This window comes from Acromyrmex echinatior, chromosome 9 (genome assembly GCF_024713525.1).
Source record: "Acromyrmex echinatior isolate Ae372 chromosome 9, ASM2471352v2, whole genome shotgun sequence".
In the NCBI taxonomy this organism is placed as follows: domain Eukaryota; kingdom Metazoa; phylum Arthropoda; class Insecta; order Hymenoptera; family Formicidae; genus Acromyrmex; species Acromyrmex echinatior.
This window is the reverse complement of record NC_141860.1, coordinates 3232113-3251982: the sequence shown is the minus strand read 5'-3', so window position 1 is coordinate 3251982 and position 19870 is coordinate 3232113. Positions and strand designations below refer to the sequence as shown.

Here is a 19870-nt window from a genome sequence, read left to right as displayed (position 1 = left end):
AATTATATACCATTTCATTACAGTTGACTTTAAACAATTGACATAACAGAGAACAGAAATTATTAATGTCGTCGTATGACTTCGTTTGTGCTCATCAAAGAAGAATTTCGTTCAAATTGTTCTATTTTAATTTTTCAAATCTAATTTATTTATTCAATTTATAATTCCGTAATATGTATTATATCATTTTTTTATTTTCTAATGTATTCAAATTTAATTTACAATCTAATCAAAGTTAAAAAAAGTCGTCAGTAATTCGAAAAATTTTTTTAACCCTTCAGAGTTAACAGGTGGATCTATTGGACCTATTTAATTATATTTTTTATATTACAAAATAATGTAAATTTAGTAGATATTCATTCTTTTTTATACAAGTTATATCATCTCGGTTCCTCAAAATTAATTAGTATCTTTTACTTAATATAAATTAAATAAGTTACGGACTCAGCGACAAAATCTATAGCTATAACTGTTACAAATTTTGGCGTCAGCTCCGAAAAATATATCTTAATATTAACATATATTTAATTACAAATTAAATTCGAATAAAGATTACAAATCATAAATGATATATGGCCCCTTTAACGACTTCACGTATTCCGACAATCGTTTTGTGTTTTTTTTTTTTGAGATTCGCGTGCATTCAACCGGCAATAGCGGTCTGGATTGAAAATTGTTCGTTACAGTAATTGCCATACCGCACGAATGGCAAAATAAATAAATGATCCGTACCATTGCGTGTTGCGACCTTATATTTTATTTAACAAGGCAAAAGGAAACTACGTGTTATCCGGCATCTTGACCTTGTGCTTTCTAACTGTTGAATTTTTCTAAAGACATTCTTGTCTTGTGAATTCAGATATTTATTAGACGCACTCACTTTTCCGTCAACGACGCCTTTCGACCGCCTATTAAAGATCTTTTAAATACTTCATTTTCAAACGAGTATAGAGTTGTACATGAATACTATTAGGTGTTGGAATTAATTCGTAGCGTTTTTAATGAAAGAATGTTATTTATTTCACATGAGCATTAAAAAATACATTAATGAAAGTACTTCCCATCACTTGTAAAACGCTACGAATTAATTCCAACACCTAATATTTTGCTGCGTATTTCGATTTTATGAGGAATTTATGAAGAAAAACAACTCGCATTATTTTTTCATGAATTGAAAATTCATGATAATAAAATTTACGTTTGATCAATGAAAATGACTCACGAATTTTTTATGATAAAGCAAGGACACTTCATCAGTCTCCTCGATTATTCGAATAGTTGTTTAGATGATTCAAATTGCATTTCCAATTATTGACTTAAGGATAATGAAGGAAATTATATAAAATTATATAAACATGCGGAAATGAATACAACCTTGAGTGATTATTAAATAAATTTTCCTCCGTGCTTGCGTGAAGCCAATACAATTTATGAACTATCATATAATCGCGAGTACATGGATCTATAAAGTTATTATGCTATAAGCATTATCTAATGACCAAGCGTTCTATAAAATATTTAATCTCAAAGTTGATGCATAAATTATGTATTAAATAAAAAGTAAAATTATTATTTTTTTCTACATTCAGAATTCTATCAATTATTCCTCTAAATAATTTTAGCTAATACTAAATGGATTTTTATTTTAAAAAATCTTTTAATAACAAAATTATATAAAACATCAAACTCTGCTAATTCGTTTCCTTCAATCCAAATTTTACTGGTCAATATAAATTTTATTTTTTCTTAAGAAATACGTTAAAATTAGATCTCAAGTATATAACGGCGATGGCTCCACTATTGCGTACACTATTTCGTAAGTAATTGCCAAAATTAACAACAATTTATTTCAGCGAGTCATCGAGAGCAATAAGAGGCGGGACTAAACAAGAGCAAAGTGAAGAAATATTAGCAGAGCGGTAGTAATCTTCCTGCAAACATTGAAAAGCGAAATATTTCCAGATACCACGGTCATAGGTCCTGCATGATGTTATTATACATTATTAATCGGTCAGGAAGCTGCTCCGATAAATTTTATTTGCATGCGCGTTCAAAATAGAGATTCCGGTCGCGTCTTCGCTCTGATTCGCTCATAATTTCATCATTCACTGTATGTAAATCACTTTTGCAGCGCATACATTGCTCCAATGAAAGCAGTAAATTTCTGCGTGATTTATCTCGCATACTGAAGTTCAGAGTTACGTTTGAACTTATACTAGCGCGACACTATTAATATCGTAGAAATTATCAGTCTGGTGATTCGTTTTTTTATATATCACAATCTCACCCGATTTTTTGTTCCTCTAACCAAATTTCTCCTTTAAGCTTTGATAACAGAAAATAATGTAGGAATGTTACTGTGAATGTGCGTATTTTATATTTACACAAATATAAATTTAAAATATCTAATTCTCATGTTTCCAAATATTCTTTCTCATTTTATATAATACAGACACATACGCACGCATGTAAAAATATATTATATATTTTTGTTTTGCGAAATCCATATTTTATATTAGAAAAAAATTACATAAAATTTGAAGACTTTAAAATAATTTATATTTAATCTTGAAATATATAATACTTATATTTATAGAAGCATAATTTTATAATAATAATTTAATTAAATATAAAAGAGATTATTTATATCCGCATAAAATAAAAATATACATATATCTACAACTGTATGTACCTATATGTATATATACAACGTATACGCTTTATGTATTTTACGCCATATTTATATAATATCAAATATAATTTTTTGTCGGTTTCCTTAATTTAATAAGTAATTTTGATTAAAATATTCCTCATTTATCATCAAAAAACGGGACGAAAACATACGTACATTTTTTTTTGCATCGACATCACGTATCTTGTATCTTCGAGTTATCAAAATGCTCATTAGCTATTATCGAGCGAAGAGCATGGGAAGGAAATCGGCTGCCGTAAAAATGTGGCCACTTTTCGCGCCTTATCAGATAAACGATTTTGCAGCGCACTCGCAGCCACGTTTAGTGAGTATGTCATTGCGAAATTCGAGGTCGACGATGACAAGCGCAAACGTACCAGCGAGTTTGCAACAAAAAGAATTTTACCGAACGCGCTTATTGCTTATCTGACATTTTAGTCGAGTTCAAACACCTGAGATAAGAACTGTGAAATGCCGGAGATCTTTTTTTGTTACGACAACGTTGAAAACCGTCAACAGAGAGAAATAAAAAAACTTCATAACGTACATCACAAAGATTCATACCTCCAACGTCGATTGTGTCAACAATTGTTAGTATATTTCTTCACGTAAAAGGATTAAAATAAAGCTGCGAATGAATACGACGTCACAAGAAAAACGTTGAGTTCTTAATGAATATATTCATTCAAATATATTCATTTTTTTTTTAATTCCATTTTTTGTTCCATGTAAATTTATATCGAAATGCATATAAAATTTTATTTAAATTTACTTCATTTAGACAAACATTTCAAACGAGGGATAAATATTGAAACTATAAATATAGAACTTTTAAATAAAAAGTAATAATGTGCATGTGATATTTTTATATAAAATAACTTTTTTAAAAATGACAATGTGTCGCTTGTTTGAATTTAACCTCGCGAGTAAAGGTTAAAAATATCTGTCTTTAAACAATATCCGCCTACATCACATACAGTTCTCTAAGGGATGTCTTAGAATGTCCAGAGGACGTCCTTGGACTGCTGTGTTGTGTAGGTAGAGATAAAAACACCTTATAAGAATATTCATTCGCTGATTAAAATAAACGCGAAGAGTAATTGTTCGCACAAAAACCACATATCATAGCTGGGAGTGATTATTTTCAGATATTTGATTTATTCTTGTGGTTAAATATAAATTGAATTTATTAGCGTGCGTAAAGTCGACATATGGTAGCATACGATGCATATTTCGCCGTAAACACAGTTGAACCAGTAAACACAATGACGCTGTTATTTTCTTAACGTAGCTTTTCTCAAAGCGTCGCGAGTCTGATTGCACTGACAGTAGTCAGATGATTTTGCATCGACGGCAAACAGATCTCAGGACCATCTGGCATTTGATAAAATGGTCGACGAACAACCACTAAAAATCCACTAAAAAGTTAAAGTTACAAATTGTGAATTACGCCTTTGTTAAAGTTTTTAAAAATAGATGACAAAAATGGAATTTATGTGTCAATCTCAGCGTTTAAACGGCAGTCCATAATTTGCAGTTTCGAATATCTTAATTCATAATCAAGATATTTGAGACGCAGATGATAATCGATTGAGTTATTTTCAGTTTATTTTGTATTAATGTTATTGTTATTATTATTAAAAGAATAAATAACTCGTATTATTCCAAAGTCAAGCAAGTTTGTCACGAGATCAGTCATATAGAATTTATTCGAAATCAGCATAAGATGTATTATTGATATTCGATTACGCAATATATAATTACATATACAGGAGTACGCGCATTCTTTGCAAAACAGTTTGACGTATGCAGTCCGAGTTATCAGCAATTTTATCAAGAATGTTTTTGAACGTAAACTGCTTGGCTAATAAAAGATGCACGACATACAACACCGGAACTAAAAATAGCCGTTTTATCGTGTACAGTGTTCGTTTTTGATCAGGACGAGTTTGGCGCAGACGAATCAGGATAAACCATAAAAAAGAACTTTCCTCGAGATTCCTCGATGGTTTACACGGCTCTCCTTCTTCAGATTTGAAATGAAATTTTAAGCAAATTCACAATTTCCTAATACATTTTTATTAAATCTTAAAGAATTTGCCTTACAAATATACGAGGTGTTAAAAAAACCCATTTAGCATGTATATGATATACACATGCTGAATAAAAAAACTTTAGTGAACATAGAAAGCTCACTGTTTCTGAAATAATTTAGTATGTTATATCATAACTAACTTATTGTTTCTTCTACGTGTTGTATACGACGTAAAAAAAGAGAAATTGAGATAAGTAGCACTGATAGCCTATTTGGGAGCTAAAATTACAGGTCCAACGACGTGATCTCCCACAATGCTCATTAATCCAATCGTAATGGCTGGTTGTCAATTTACTGAGATTTCCGGTGAAATTTTTCGTTATAAAGTGTGTACGGAAATTGAACCAGAACATTCAGAATGTGATTTGTCGCATATGTCACATAGAAGCCAATAAGTCAGTCATATTAATACAAAATTGTTCATATCTTAGAAATGGCTGAAAACTTTAGTAAAGATTAATTAATACAACTTGGAGAATCAATGGAAATACATTATAAGACCTCAATTAAAATCCCTGTAAAATCTGCTACGAAAACTGGTGGCCACAAAATCGATATCTTATGATATGTAAGATCAAGTTACTTGGGAAATGACACATGTCAATCACGTGAACGTACGCTATCGCTCGTAAAGCACCATTCAGGTTGTGACTCCTATTGGAGAGAAGGTTAGGCACTTGTCCACTTCCTTCGTTTAAGGAAATTGCTTATTCACGAGCATATATATGTGCGTGTGGCATATACGTACACGTATGTACTCGCGTAATTTTTATTACATAGAGGAGGGCCCGGCTGTGAATAGACCGTCTTAATAAAGAATTGTTTGAACTCTACTCTGACAAACTTGGTTTATGGACAATTTCTTAAAAAACATTTTAAAAACTTTTGAAACACGTAATCCAATGGTCCGTACTTAGAACGCGCTTTTATCGATAAAAACGCGCTTTTATCTCTGAAATTCTATAGTATACGTAACGTAAAATATAGTATGTTAGCGCGCTAACATCGTGTTGTAAGCGCGTTCCTGAATACGGGCCAATATCTTTTTTAATGCTCTGTTTAGTAATTATAAAAATTATACGACATAAACCACTCATCATCGTTTGTTTCCGATGACAAAGGAAGGATAAAAAAAAGAGCTTGTTATAATAAATTTCGTTACGCATAAGGTGAAACAAAAATAAAAAATTGTAATGAACAGAGTTGAACGCGAACTACAATGAATGGATCACGAGTTGTCTTCTGAGGACGTGCATCGTCGCTTCGACGTAGCAATTTACGTAGAGGCTGTATAAATTTACGTTGAAATTTACGTAGGACTTTACGTAGAAAAACCTCGAGAAAAGCTTCTATTATTTGCTTCGCTAAGTGTATAACAAGATAAAAGCGAATTTATTACGGTTCGTTCATGTCGATTGTTCCGATTGAATATTCCGGAATGAAGAAGACGAAATAACTGTGACAAACAATTGGGTCATATGAGTAAAGATACATACAAATATTCTAACAGAAAGCAGACACAAAGGCGACTTACGTCTCTCGAAAATTACGATGCGACAGAATCGCCGTGATTCGAGCGTTAACTAAAGACTTAATAGAGCAAGAAGTAAAAGTATTTCCACATTAGTATGTAAACGTCTCGAGAGCTCATTCTTGTCCGATATGTGCAAGACGCATGTAAAATGTAAGAAGAAAAAGAAAGAGTAATTTACATCTTCTACAACATATATCGTATCTCCGAAGAAACATGGTAATGAAAACGTTGGAAATTCTTCCATTTTTTAAGTCAATTTCTAATACAAATTTATGTGGGTAATTTAGCATTTTAGATCTTTTGTTTTCGGAGAAAGTAGAACTTTTATGAACTATTTTACCGATTTATCTCGCCGATCATGAGATTGCGCGACTCAAGTGACGATCATAAAACGATATCTCAATTGAAGACGATACCTACGTGAGATTAACAGCACCGTATCACCCGGCCGCAGAAGTCGGCATTATCTTTCAAAATAAAGCCAGTTTGCTGTAAACTCTAACGGGATTATTATACAATTGAGGCTACGTAAACATCATACCGTATCATTAACGCACGCATACATGCATATGTAAACAAATGCCTTATATAGAATATAATAATACAATATAAGTGTCGATAATAAACAGAGGAAAAAGAGCGATGGCTTTCTCGGCCGGGTTATCAGACCCCCAGGGAATCGCCGGTATGTTTTCGTATATTTATCTCTCCTGCAATTCAAGACAACAGGGATTGTTATTGACATTGCAATCTCGCGCGCACACAACTCCGTTTAAATCATATAGCAAGACGGAAAATAAAAAAAAAGAGACGATTGTCATTAAAATCAGATCGAGTTATTATTTAAGTTGTCTTCTGCGGCCTCCTTTATTAGTTCTCATTTATCAATTTTATTTTACTTCCACGTTGTATTGCTTCAATAAAAATTTATTCATCCAGTACTATTTTTTTTTGTCGTCTTGTATAACTTGTTTTTCCTCATTATTTTAAAATGTTTATTTTCTTTATACATGCTAATAGTTTGTTATATATCAATAATATGTATTCATATACATATTAATAAGACGAGACGCATTCAGTGTATTTGTATTGCATTGATGACCATCACGATATTAACCTTTAAGTAAATAGGTATTTTACAAAATGCAAATAGGTAGATAAGGTACTCAGAATATCTTAGACAACATATTTTTATAATTAAATTTTTCACTAGTATATTACAGTTAAATTTACATTAGTTATACTCTAATGAAATAGAGAAATGTAAAAATAATGAACTTCTACACTTCTGGATAATACTTTTTATTTTTCTTTTCCAGAACAACATTTTTAATAATGGATTTTCTCATGTTATTTCTTAATTTCGTTTATTATTAAAAACTCTTACTAAAAAAATATTAAAATATAAATTTCAATATTTTGATACTAAATAATATCTTAAAACATAAAGTGCACAAGTAATTATAATATAAAATGTTAAATTGAAGATAGAACAAGTAATAAAATAAAAAATACAAAGAATTATTTCAAATCAATATTTTTTTACAAAAAATGAATGTTTCAATGACAAAAATATATAAAACAGTGAATGTTTTAAATGACAGAAATGCAAAATTAAAATATAGTAACAAAAGAAAAATGAAAATATTTACTTTTTATAATATCACACAAATTCTTTAGAATCGAAATCGGATGGTACATAAGAGTGCTTACCTTTTGGACAAATATTTTTCATTCTGATACATATAAATAAATATTTTACATTTATACTACACAACTACACGAAAACTCACAAAAGAATAAAGTTAAAGAATGAAGTTTAAAAACAAAACACAAGTGGATAGGCAGAGTGATACTCTATAGTACGTTCTGTTTATTGCTTCAACGTTGATGAGCTGCTGCCATCTCAATCTGTTAAGTAATTAACAATAGGAAGGTAATAACTCGATGAGCTCTATTGTCAATTTAAAAATATGAAATATTTAAGAAAAACTATGTCTGAGGTGCTGTGATTATCCGAAGTGCTCCGATTTATCCACTTAAAGCGTGAATTTAACATTATGCCGCCGTATCTATCAACTCCATTATGTTCGTCTCATTAAGTGGATCACGCTGATAACAAATTTAACATACTCGGACAAAGGCAGTTCCTTGAAGATATATTAGGTTTGATTCATATTTCTGTCTCATGCTTCAAGCATGCTAACGTCTAGATATTCTCTTATTAGAGTTTCTCAAGTCGAAAGTATTATTAGTGGCAAGAGAATTATTGTCTCTGAAATAAATGTTTAAAAATGTGACTTTCATATAAAAGATGTCTTATTATTAAATCGATATACTTAATGAGAATAATTTAATATGAAGGAGAGAATTTTTATAAAACGATTTTAATATAATAATTCAATTCGATTCGTCGAACACATATAAAAACTTATGCAGTGAGGAATTCTTTGAAAAAACATATTTAATTTATTTATATTATTATAAGCGAAAATTAGGTCTTTTTTATGGTTTCTCGATATTATCTCTAAATGCATTATATAATATACACTTAACGCTTAGTCTGTCCTTGGCGTTTTCATAATACAAGGCCAACGCAAAATTACAATTGACGTCGTACTGCGCGTCGGACGGAAACGCGATCAAATTTTCATCGACAACAAACTCGTAGAAGTTTTGTAATATCGTAGGCGATGATTGTCTATTATCGACAATAATAGGCAAGTCATGTCAAATGTCGCGATGTGCATCCGCAATGAATATGTGATATTCATCGCAGATGCGAATAAGTATTTATATTCTGTCTGGTTTAAAATCGCTATTTTTTCCAGCTTTTTATAATAGTAAGTATACTATTTGAATTATTACCATCAATATATTGATATTATTATGTCATACAAAAGATTAAGTAGATAAATAACAAAAAACAATGATTTTTAACTTTTACTTTTTTAATTGACAAATTTTTTCGTGCACCAGAATAATATATATTATTATGACGAATGTATTACTATATCTATATTACTATATTTATTTTTACTCATAACACATAACACATTACACTAATGCGGTAAAATTTCAAATTGTAAAAATATTGTTGCTTAAATATCGGTTGTTATCGCCACAAAAAAAAGATATAAATAATACATGTCTAGACGTTGCACTTTGGATCGCAAAGTGTAAGTTCGAAGATAATTTTAAATCAATAATTTTAATTAATTTTATAATAAAGATAAAATGAGATTTAAATAAAACAAGAGACAATTAAAAAAATTTTTTTAATTAGAGCAATTAAAAGGAAGAAGTCTAGAAATACTTGAGGCTAATTTACTTTTTCAATCCTGATTGAAAGGAAAAAAATTATGTCATCATTTTCGCATAATGGAAGGAACGTGTCAAGAACTCTAAAATTTTGTTGAAATTTTGAAAATGGAATATTAACTTCACGCAGAAGTCAGCCAAGAGGAAAGCCATGGAGATTTCTGAAATAATCAGCATAAATAATGTGAGATGATTTGTCATCGTTATTACGAGGGCTAATGTGAAAGTTGAGAGGTCTGTGATGTCTACGTACGCAGGGGGTCTTAATATATCGCCGATAAACTCGGTGACCCTCCGTTCTTACGGAAAATTTTATACGCAAAGAGCAGAAACGTATATACAACTTTTGGGTAAGCTCTTCGAATGATGAAACTCACAATTTATTAATGAAATGGAAAGAAAGAGAAGCAAAACAAATGGAGAGTAAATGACCATTGCAAATAACCATTTCTTTAACTGCGTCTCTGCGATTTGCGAATCTTTTTTCCTTCTTCCCTTTCAGATATTTAATTGTGCTCTATTTAAAAAAAAAGGGGAGGGGGAAGTCGCAGAATAGGAATTCCCATGAATTGACTGATTCACGTGTATTATCAAACTCGATCGCATGCACGTGTAAGGAGAACCACGAGGAACATTCATGCATGCGTAATTTAATCTCCTGGATTTGAACTTGTCTGCTTTTTAGCATAATGTTCTACATCGGAAACGATTTTTAACATCTTTTTTTTCTGTGTAATATGGCAAATTATGCAACAACAAAAATAAAAACTGAAGAATTTTTTTTAAGCGTTAAAAAATTTATTATGCGGAATAAAATATGTAAAAGAATAAATATTATAAAAGAAATTAATTAAAAAAATTAACATAAATCAACGTCATGATTTCTTCGCATAAAAAAGGTAATATTTGAAATGATTGATGGAAATTTATTTAAAAAAAATTAAATTTTTAACTTCCGAAATTACAGAACGAGGATGGAGAGAAAGAGGAAGAAGCAAATATAAAATTTCACACTTATTTTATATATAAAATATGCAACAAAATATGAATGTGATGCCTTTGAGAAGATAATTTAATTTAATTTTCATCAATACATTTTTTTTTATATTGAAAAAAGAATACAAGCCTAGGTTGAGCACCAGTTACTTAGCGCCAATATTCTCCATTTAGAAAAAGCCTCCTGATCGCCATCTAACGAGCGACTACAAGAAATTGATGCGTTTGAAAGGGCAGAAAACTGCACAATTAAATTAAGAAATTAGTTGATTAAAATTAACTGATTTTATCTTTAATCCTTTTATAAAGTTAAACATATCACAGACAAAATACAGATAATATAGAATTATGTACAGGCGGATGTCCCAGAATGATCATCGAATATTTTATGTGCGCTAGTAGAGCGGACTAAACTGAGTTGAAAAGTTTTCTACCATTTTGCAATTTTGCAATAATTAACAAGACATTAGTTAATAAAAATCGAATATTGGCTTTCAATAATTTTTTACTCAAATACTATCAACTTTACAAAAAAATAACAAGACACAAAAATTGTTTATTTTCTTCTCAATAGAGTTCTGAGAATTTTTTCAGAGTTTTTTAGTACCGGATTTTTTCATGTTGGTAAAAATAATTGTCAACGAGAAAACAATAAATAAAAAGTTGATATAAAATTTTGAAAAAATTCTTAGAGCTTTATATCTAGCGCACTCTGGTAGACTAGAGGATGAATTAAAACTAGAGAGAAACCTGAGAGTGGACATCCTGATCTTATTTGTGTACTAAACCTCGTAAGATAATGTTTAATTCACGTTTTTATGGTTCTTTTCTCTACTATTATGTAGATTAGATAAAGACGAACAATCAACTTTGATTATTCGTCCTTGTCTAATTCACGTAATAGTATGGAAGAGAATCACAAAAACGTGGACATTACCTTACGAGAATTTGATTAAAAAGGCCAAGATATCCACCCTCAAGTTTTTTTCTAAAGTCAATATGGCATCTCGTGCAAAATTCAAATAGTTTCTTTTAAAATACATTTTCACAAGTTGCTCAAACCGCAGCCATTTTAGCAACAAAAAGATCACTTGATTAAAATTGATGTTTGATATTCGTTTGACCATATAATCCTTTTGTCACTGAAATGGCTGATTTGAAGCTATTCAAGAAAATATATCTTTATATTAAACAATGCTAAGTGCTTTAATTTTTTATTTTAAAATATTTAAAAGTAATATTCTTATTTTAATTATATATGTGAATAAGATTATACAAGCATATATACAGGATATCCCTAAAATTTGGCATCACCCTTCCTGAGCAAGTAGAGCGAACTAAACTGAATCGAAAAGTCTTCTACCATTTTGTAATTTTTGCAATGGTTAACAAGATATTAATTAATACTAAAAGTTGACGAAAATGACTTTTCGACTTAGTTTAGTCCGCTCTATCTGCTTAGGATGGATGATGACGAATTTTAGAGACACCCTAAATATATATGTATTGTATACACATATAATTAAAATAAAAAATATTTAAAATAAAGTTGTTTAACATTGAAGCAATTTTCTCTTTTTAATTACATATATTTATACTATTACATATATAACTAAAATTAGAAATCATTTTTAAATAAAATATATTTTGTAATAATAAAATAAAAAATTTTTTTAAACCTAATATTAATAAAATAAAAATAGTATTAAAATATTTGAAAGAAATATGAAAATTAAAGTAAAGAAAAATGGAAATTTCGAAATATATATTATAAGTGCTATCTGTCAACTTATTGAGAGCAAGGAGAAAAAAAAATTTCACATAATATATATATAATCGAATACAATATAATATAAAATTAAAACAAGAATATAATATAAATATGAATTATATTAAAAATACAATATAATAAATATTAATATATGTATATGTAATAAATATACATGTATACCAAGTATAATAAATATATCTAATTAATTGTGCACCCAAAATATAGAATAAAGTTATTTGATGCACTGTGTTCATATTCATAACGAAGCTACTCAGTGCGAACAAGATGCTATATGTAACAAATATTAGATAATTATAAAATATTACATATTATTTTTAACACAAAAACTATTTAACGTTTACTATTTTTTAAAATAATCTTCCACTGCATTTATACTATTATTTGGATGTAAAATACTTTTTAATATTTTTCTAATATCTTCAAAATATTTTGTTATTATTAGGTGTTGGAATTAATTCGTAGCGTTTTACAAGTGATGGGAAGTACTTTCATTAATGTATTTTTTAATGCTCATGTGAAATAAATAACATTCTTTCATTAAAAACGCTACGAATTAATTCCAACACCTAATACAAAATCAATACATTTGCAAACTATAATTTTCTCCAACAACATATAATATGATTCACATTCTAAAAATTTAAAATCAATACGTCAGTAATTTTTCTTTAATGTATTTCGAAAATTGTATCAAGTACGAAACAATCGGCACATAGGAGACAATTGTAGCAATGCACAATCCATTTTGATATAAAATATTAACATTTAATTATATATCACTTTCTAAGCCACTCTTTATTCAATTATATCGCTACGTTTTACACTCCAGAAGAGAGATTGACATGATTATTTATCTAATCGCTTGTAAGATACACAAGGCATGAATAAAGTATACAATGACGTGACGAGAAATTGCAACAAGATATATGGCTGTGTACCAAAATTCATTGCCAGTGTTAAAAACTTACAATGTACGTAATGTAAACTGTACATATAGATTCTTTTGTTTGTCGCTAACAGTGAATTTTGGACACAATCATATAGAGAATTAAGCACGAAATTCGAGCAGGTAAATTTTTAAATTAATCAGCAATTACCTCGAAGAATGGACATTGCTCGTTTTATTTTTACGATAATATCTCAGCAGCAGGGAACATTTGTGTCGGTGTGCACTCATACATTCGTAAGTGGCCACGCGTCTTGTTCGAATCGGATCGGCATGGCGCGTGACCAATGCGTGCGATAACGCGATTCCGACGATCGTGACGCGTATAAATTTTAATGTACACGACACAAAATTCACGTGTGAATTCTCAGGGAGAACTTACTTGGCATACTTAATGAACAATAAAGAAGAGACAGCACATTCTAACGCGCACAGAGATCGCTCGTACTTTCATCTGTCGATCTTTGCTCGACCGTGATATGAACAAATTAACGATGACACGGCGACGGAAGTGCTACATTTGCAAAGCGAAATCTTTTACGTAACGGAATTTTCCTTGCTTACGGTTATTCGGATTTAATTAATCCGAGATTCTTTGTCTTCGTTGTGAGAATCTTTTCAAGGAAAAAATGTCCATTTTATGATAATTAAAAGACATTTATTAAAACATGACTGAAAGATAACTCGATTTTGACGTGTTTTCAATAGCTCTTAAAACTTTAAAACTGTTTGGATTGTATCTGAGCTTTGTCTAGAATAAAAATATACATGCGTGTTTGATATGAGAAAAATTAAGTTAGTATATATCGTTAAATATTATTTCTCTAAACTTTTATCTTAGTAGCAATTTATCAACGATACATTCGGTATTATTATCTATCAAATGTTTGGGATGTGTTGAGCCAATATTGGACCAAAATATGCCAATATTATACTAATAAATTGTGCTACTAGGGTATCTCTCTTTTCGATTCAATCATCATAATTATATATAGACATAAAAATATTAAAGCGAATCTCAAGAGTAATTTCTATAAACTTATATATTAAATATTTATAAAAAATCAAGGGCGATCATTAATTATGATTAATTAGGATTATTATTTTATAATTACACAAAATTAATGTTACATAAAATTATATAAAGTTAATAAAGTATTAAAAATATAATTTTATTATTTTATATAGATACAAAATGTTTTGATCATACATTACTTTTGTCGCTACTGTTTAATCCCGTGAAAAACGTGAAGCGAAAAAGGCGGATCATAATATTTTTAAACAAACTCATCTCGAAAGTCAATTGTGGATTCAATTTCGCGGAATCAATTCTCGGTGTTGATTACGTTAACAATCCGCCTACTCTTTGCATATTCCCGCTGCTGCGATAATCCGCGATCTTCTCGCGGAGATGAATCAGCGCTCAGACGAAAACGAGGATCTTCTCGGAAAGATCTCACGAGAGACGTGGCGCTTCTTATCGTTGTTGCCCCACCGTCTGCCCCGCGACTCTATTATTATATTATACTAACACGCACAACGAAGGGCACGAAACTCGATCTACCGACAAAATTGGATCTGTGACGGCTATCGCCTTTCTTCCCGAGAATTCGACGTGTGTCGGAACTGATGCCAGTGGTGATGGTGTTAAGTATACGTCTCGCACGTGCACTAATCGTGTAGATAAAGAATATCTTTTGCTATATATGATGGAGAAAGAGGGAGGACAGACAGACGGTCCTCTTTCTCCGCCGCCACCCAAGTTTAAATGGTACCATTTGTGTTCTTTCACAGGTTCATTATATCGTTGTGATAAGGATTGACGAAGTTAATAATCAAAAGAGCGTGTTGACGTTAATAGAGAGAGACACAGTTAATATTAAATATAATTAATTAAAGAAAGAATTATACTGTATATAATAATGTATACTTTATTTCATAACTTTATTAAAAGAAAAAAGTATACATGTATATACTTATACTTTGTATATTGTACATATATTCTTTTAAAAATAAAAGTAGCAAATAAAATATACGAGTTTATATGCGATCAGATATAAATAAAAACATAAATATATTTACATATATATGCAATATATTTTCGTTAGGCATAAGTAAGACCAAAATTAGTATAAATTTTAATTTTATTATATACATATATACTTATTTTATTTACACTAAAAGAAAGTCTGATAACAATAATAAGGTCTACATTATTATAAAGCTTTGGTGAAATAATTTTTAATAAATGTTCGATTGATATAATAAAAAAAAACCAACTAACTTTATTTTTTTAGGCATTACTTCTTACTTTTTTAATTATTATCAAACGGTTGGTTACTATTATTATGTTTGATAATATGTATTAAATATAATTGTACCAATGTGCTAAACAAAATACATTTCATATCATCAAATCTTTTTTTAGTGATATTGAGAGAAATCATGCTATTTATTTGTGCAGAAGAGGGAAAAAAAATAAAAATCATCGTTTTTATATCGAGATATCGATGTTTGTAAGCTTATGGAATATAAATTTAGAAAGTGGAACCAATTCCTTTTAATTTATGTGCTTTCCACAAAATATCATTATCGCATGACTGCATTAACGAATAAATTGAAAATATCATGATCTGTTGGGCTTCTAATAATGTTACGAATGAAAAATGTACGATCGTTAAACAAAAAAAAAGTAATTTATTCAAATACTCAATTACTTTTTTGTTCAGATATGTAGAATTAAATAAAATATATATTAATCAACGATCGTCTGTTCTTTTGCATATCATTGCCCAAGTTCTTCTTTGTCTGTGCTTCTCTATTTTTTAAAATTAAGTTCTTTATTTTTCTGAACATCATGTTATACAATATAAAATGATGATGGATTCCCATAATCTCGACGCCGATACTTTTTGTTTAATCTTGAGACATGTCTAAAAATATAACTTAACACTGCATGATTGTACAATGCGTTATTTTAAAATTAAAAATATAACCTTTCTGTTATCAATCAATCCAATTGAAAATTAAATAATAAATAGATAATTGAAGGACTCTTGATAAGTTAAAATAATAAAATAATGGGACAAATGAGAATCAAACACTGTAATTAGTGCGCATAAACTAAGATTTATAATATATTATTATATTAACTTAAATTATCCAAGTAGAACAACAAGTCATTATGATATCAAAATAATGTCAAAATGACTTCAAAATGATCATTAAAAGTCATTTTCAATCATTTCCGATTCATTTTACTGTCATTTTGATGTATTGTGACTTGTTGTTCTACTTGGGCATATATATATATATATATATATTAGGTGTTGGAATTAATTCGTAGCGTTTTTTAATGAAAGAATGTTATTTATTTCACATGAGCATTAAAAAATACATTAATGAAAGTACTTCCCATCACTTGTAAAACGCTACGAATTAATTCCAACACCTAATATATATATATATATATATATGTGTGTGTGTATATATACATTACAAATAAGAATTCATTTTCCGTTCTCAATGAAAACCATACTAGTAGTTACATTGTTCGATACTGTTTACGCTCACATGAATTCCAATGAGAACTGGGGATGTCAAAAAGATAAAATATATAAAACGTTCGGATTCCTCTTTGTAATCTGTAATTGAAATTAATGATAATACTATATTGTGAATTTTAGTTTATGCGCACCATTCTAACTACAGCATGTAATTCTTACTTTCCCTATTGTTTTATTATTTAAACAATAGAAATATTAATATCTAATTTCAAATATTTTTCTAAACTGTTATGTCTTATCTCATACAGTACAGAATTTGCGGCGATATTGCTGCAAAATCTCTGCGATATTGCTGTAACATACTGTAACATGTTGCAGCGGTATTACTGCAACTTTTGTGCAATTTTGTGCTGTAGGAGATTGTCTCATTTCAAAGAAACAGGAAACAAGAAAAAAGGTTACTGAGCTTTCCTGTCGTAGGTTATTTACGAAAAGCACAAGCTGTTCTATTCTTTTTAGAACGACGCCGCCATTTGAAGCTTAATATTTCAAAAATAATCAATAATAATAATAATAATATCGCTCAACTTCTAATATTCAGCTTCCCCATTATAATCATTATTTCGCTGGAAATTAAAGCAGATTCGGGACGGATTTAAAATAGGCTAGAAGGTCTAAAATTAGGCTAAAAATAAAGAATGCCGCTGGCGACTTAAAGCAATTAGGAGCCTTAGGCCCTGCGATATAAGGAATTAGGAATAAAGAATAAATTCAATCTATCAGAAACCGTATATTCCAATGTATTCCAATGTATCCAATTTCTGATAGGTTAAAATTGTTTATTCTTTATTCCTAATTTCTTGTTACTTCTACTATGCACAGGGCAGGACCTTAGAAATAAGAAGGTGTGCCTACCTTTATTAACGTCGATTTTGGCGTCCGCGAGAGCTAGGCAATGCGCGTTGCGGAGGACGTTTCGCATTGTATTCGGGTTAGGCGCAAAGTCTGGATCGTCCGCATCGAAGGATACGCTTTCCTCAAATTCCGTCAACGTTGTCGCCTCTGTCACACCTCGTCGATGCATCGTGAGAACGAAGAACACGATGCGAAAACCTCGAGCTGTCTAAAACATTGTGAGCAAGCAAGCCGTAAAAATATCATCATTCATACTTGCGGAATTGTAAAGTTCAAAATCATTATGCTGTACAAGTGTATTTTCATTGTGACACGGAGGATTACATAAAATATCATATGTGAACACTTTTTATCGTGTATAACTCTAATTATTCGAGTACTCAAAGCTGGTTACAAATTCACTGAAAAAAGTCTGGTAATAAGTAACTACCAGACATATCTTATTTAGCATATTGGTGCAATATTTAATAAATATTATCAAACATAATAATAATTAGCTATATAATAATAATTAGAAAAGTAAGACAATATCCACAGAACACAAATTGACACTAATATTATATCAATGTTACAATTTTCTACTCAACAATGTAACTATTACATACAACTTACTTATATTACATGTATTATATTATGTATAACTGTTACGTACAACATGTTATATTATATTTATATTGTTAATAGGAAATTATAATATTAATGTAATGTTACTGTTAGTTTGTATTCTGCGGGATATTTAAAAAATTAAAATTAGAGTTTAATCGCCTATACAGCACAAATGATCCCAATAATATTGCAGCAACATTACAGCGTTCTAATAATATGTTGGAGCAATGATGCTACAAACTTCTGTACTGTACAGTTTATATTAACCAAACATTTGCCCGGTAAAAATTTTTTTATGTATTAATATGTATAAATATGTATAAACATACATAAACACGTATAATCATATGTCTATATATATTCATACATTCCTCTCTCTTTTTTTTACAAAATTACTTTTTAGTGTAATAGAAATAACAATAATAATATGAAAACATAAAAAAAAAATTAAAGGGATAATTTTTGCATTATTCCATTTTAGAGAAAAACAAGTTTGGAGAAATATTTAAAAAATTACTCATACACAATTATGCATAATTTTATATATAATTGCACATAAGTAATTTTTTTACATTTCTTCAAACTTGATTTTTTCTAAAATAAATAGCGTAAAAATTACTCTTTTAATTATTTTTAATGTTTTCACATTGCTATTGTTAGTTCTATTACACTAAAAAGTAATTTTAAAAGAAAGATGGATGTATAAACATGTATGGACACATTTTATATAAAATTATTATATAAGTTTACAAATATTTAAGTATGTTCATACATATTTGTACATATTCATGGATGAAAAATTTTTTATCGGGGGTTGCAATTACTTACTAAAGCTTTAGTAATTATTTTGTTTAAGTTTGATCATTATCACCAGACTTTTTTTTCATTATGCATTTTGCGTCATCCGTCATAATTCAGTTATTTTGACTCTTTCGCCGAGATCAAGCTAACAGTAAGCAAACTGAAGTTGACGGTATGTCGCGCGATTACAGGATTATGCAAATTGCGCAGCGATAATAATTATTACCTGTAATCTGCAATGATAATGCGAAATGCAATGATATCACATCGACATGTTCAGCTCAACTTGTCGTTGCCGTCACCTTCGCGACATTCACTATCGGTTTCATGAAAGATTCGGAAAGCCGTTCTCTTTTCTCTTTCTCCTTTTTCGTTGATCTGCACGCGACGACAAGCAGCGGTCGACTGACACCTGATGTACTTATCGCACGGAAAAATCGTCATAAATGGCCTCGCTGACTAATGGCGCGCAGCTAACTTCAAGACGATGTCACAAAGACATGAAGTTCGCTTTTCATTTTTCTTTCAAGGATTTGCGATTTGCAAGATCAATAAGAGCAACTTATTTTTAAATCTATCTTTTTTTAAACTCTCTTTAAGTCCACGTTTTGATAACAGAAAGATTATTACGAGGCTTTGTACGTGGCTTTATAATGCATATTGCGA

The 19870-nt window shown here is 29.7% G+C and overlaps 1 protein-coding gene and 1 long non-coding RNA gene across 2 annotated transcripts in view; one reads left to right on the top strand and one right to left on the bottom strand.

Annotated features, from left to right (window-relative positions):
- Pino (protein pinocchio) overlaps window positions 1-19597 on the bottom strand; it is a 54566-nt gene extending 34969 nt beyond the window's left edge. Inside the window, exons 1-2 of the mRNA XM_011064802.2 lie at window positions 19431-19597; window positions 17798-18005 (exon numbers count right to left, since the gene is read on the bottom strand). Coding sequence (XP_011063104.1) covers window positions 17798-17966 — 169 coding nt within the window. The 5' untranslated portion in view covers window positions 17967-18005; window positions 19431-19597. The remainder of the gene's footprint in view (window positions 1-17797; window positions 18006-19430) is intronic.
- The window catches only part of LOC147908509 (uncharacterized), a 48606-nt gene that overhangs the window by 15073 nt on the left and 13663 nt on the right, over window positions 1-19870 (top strand). The gene's annotated exons all lie outside the window — the stretch shown is intronic.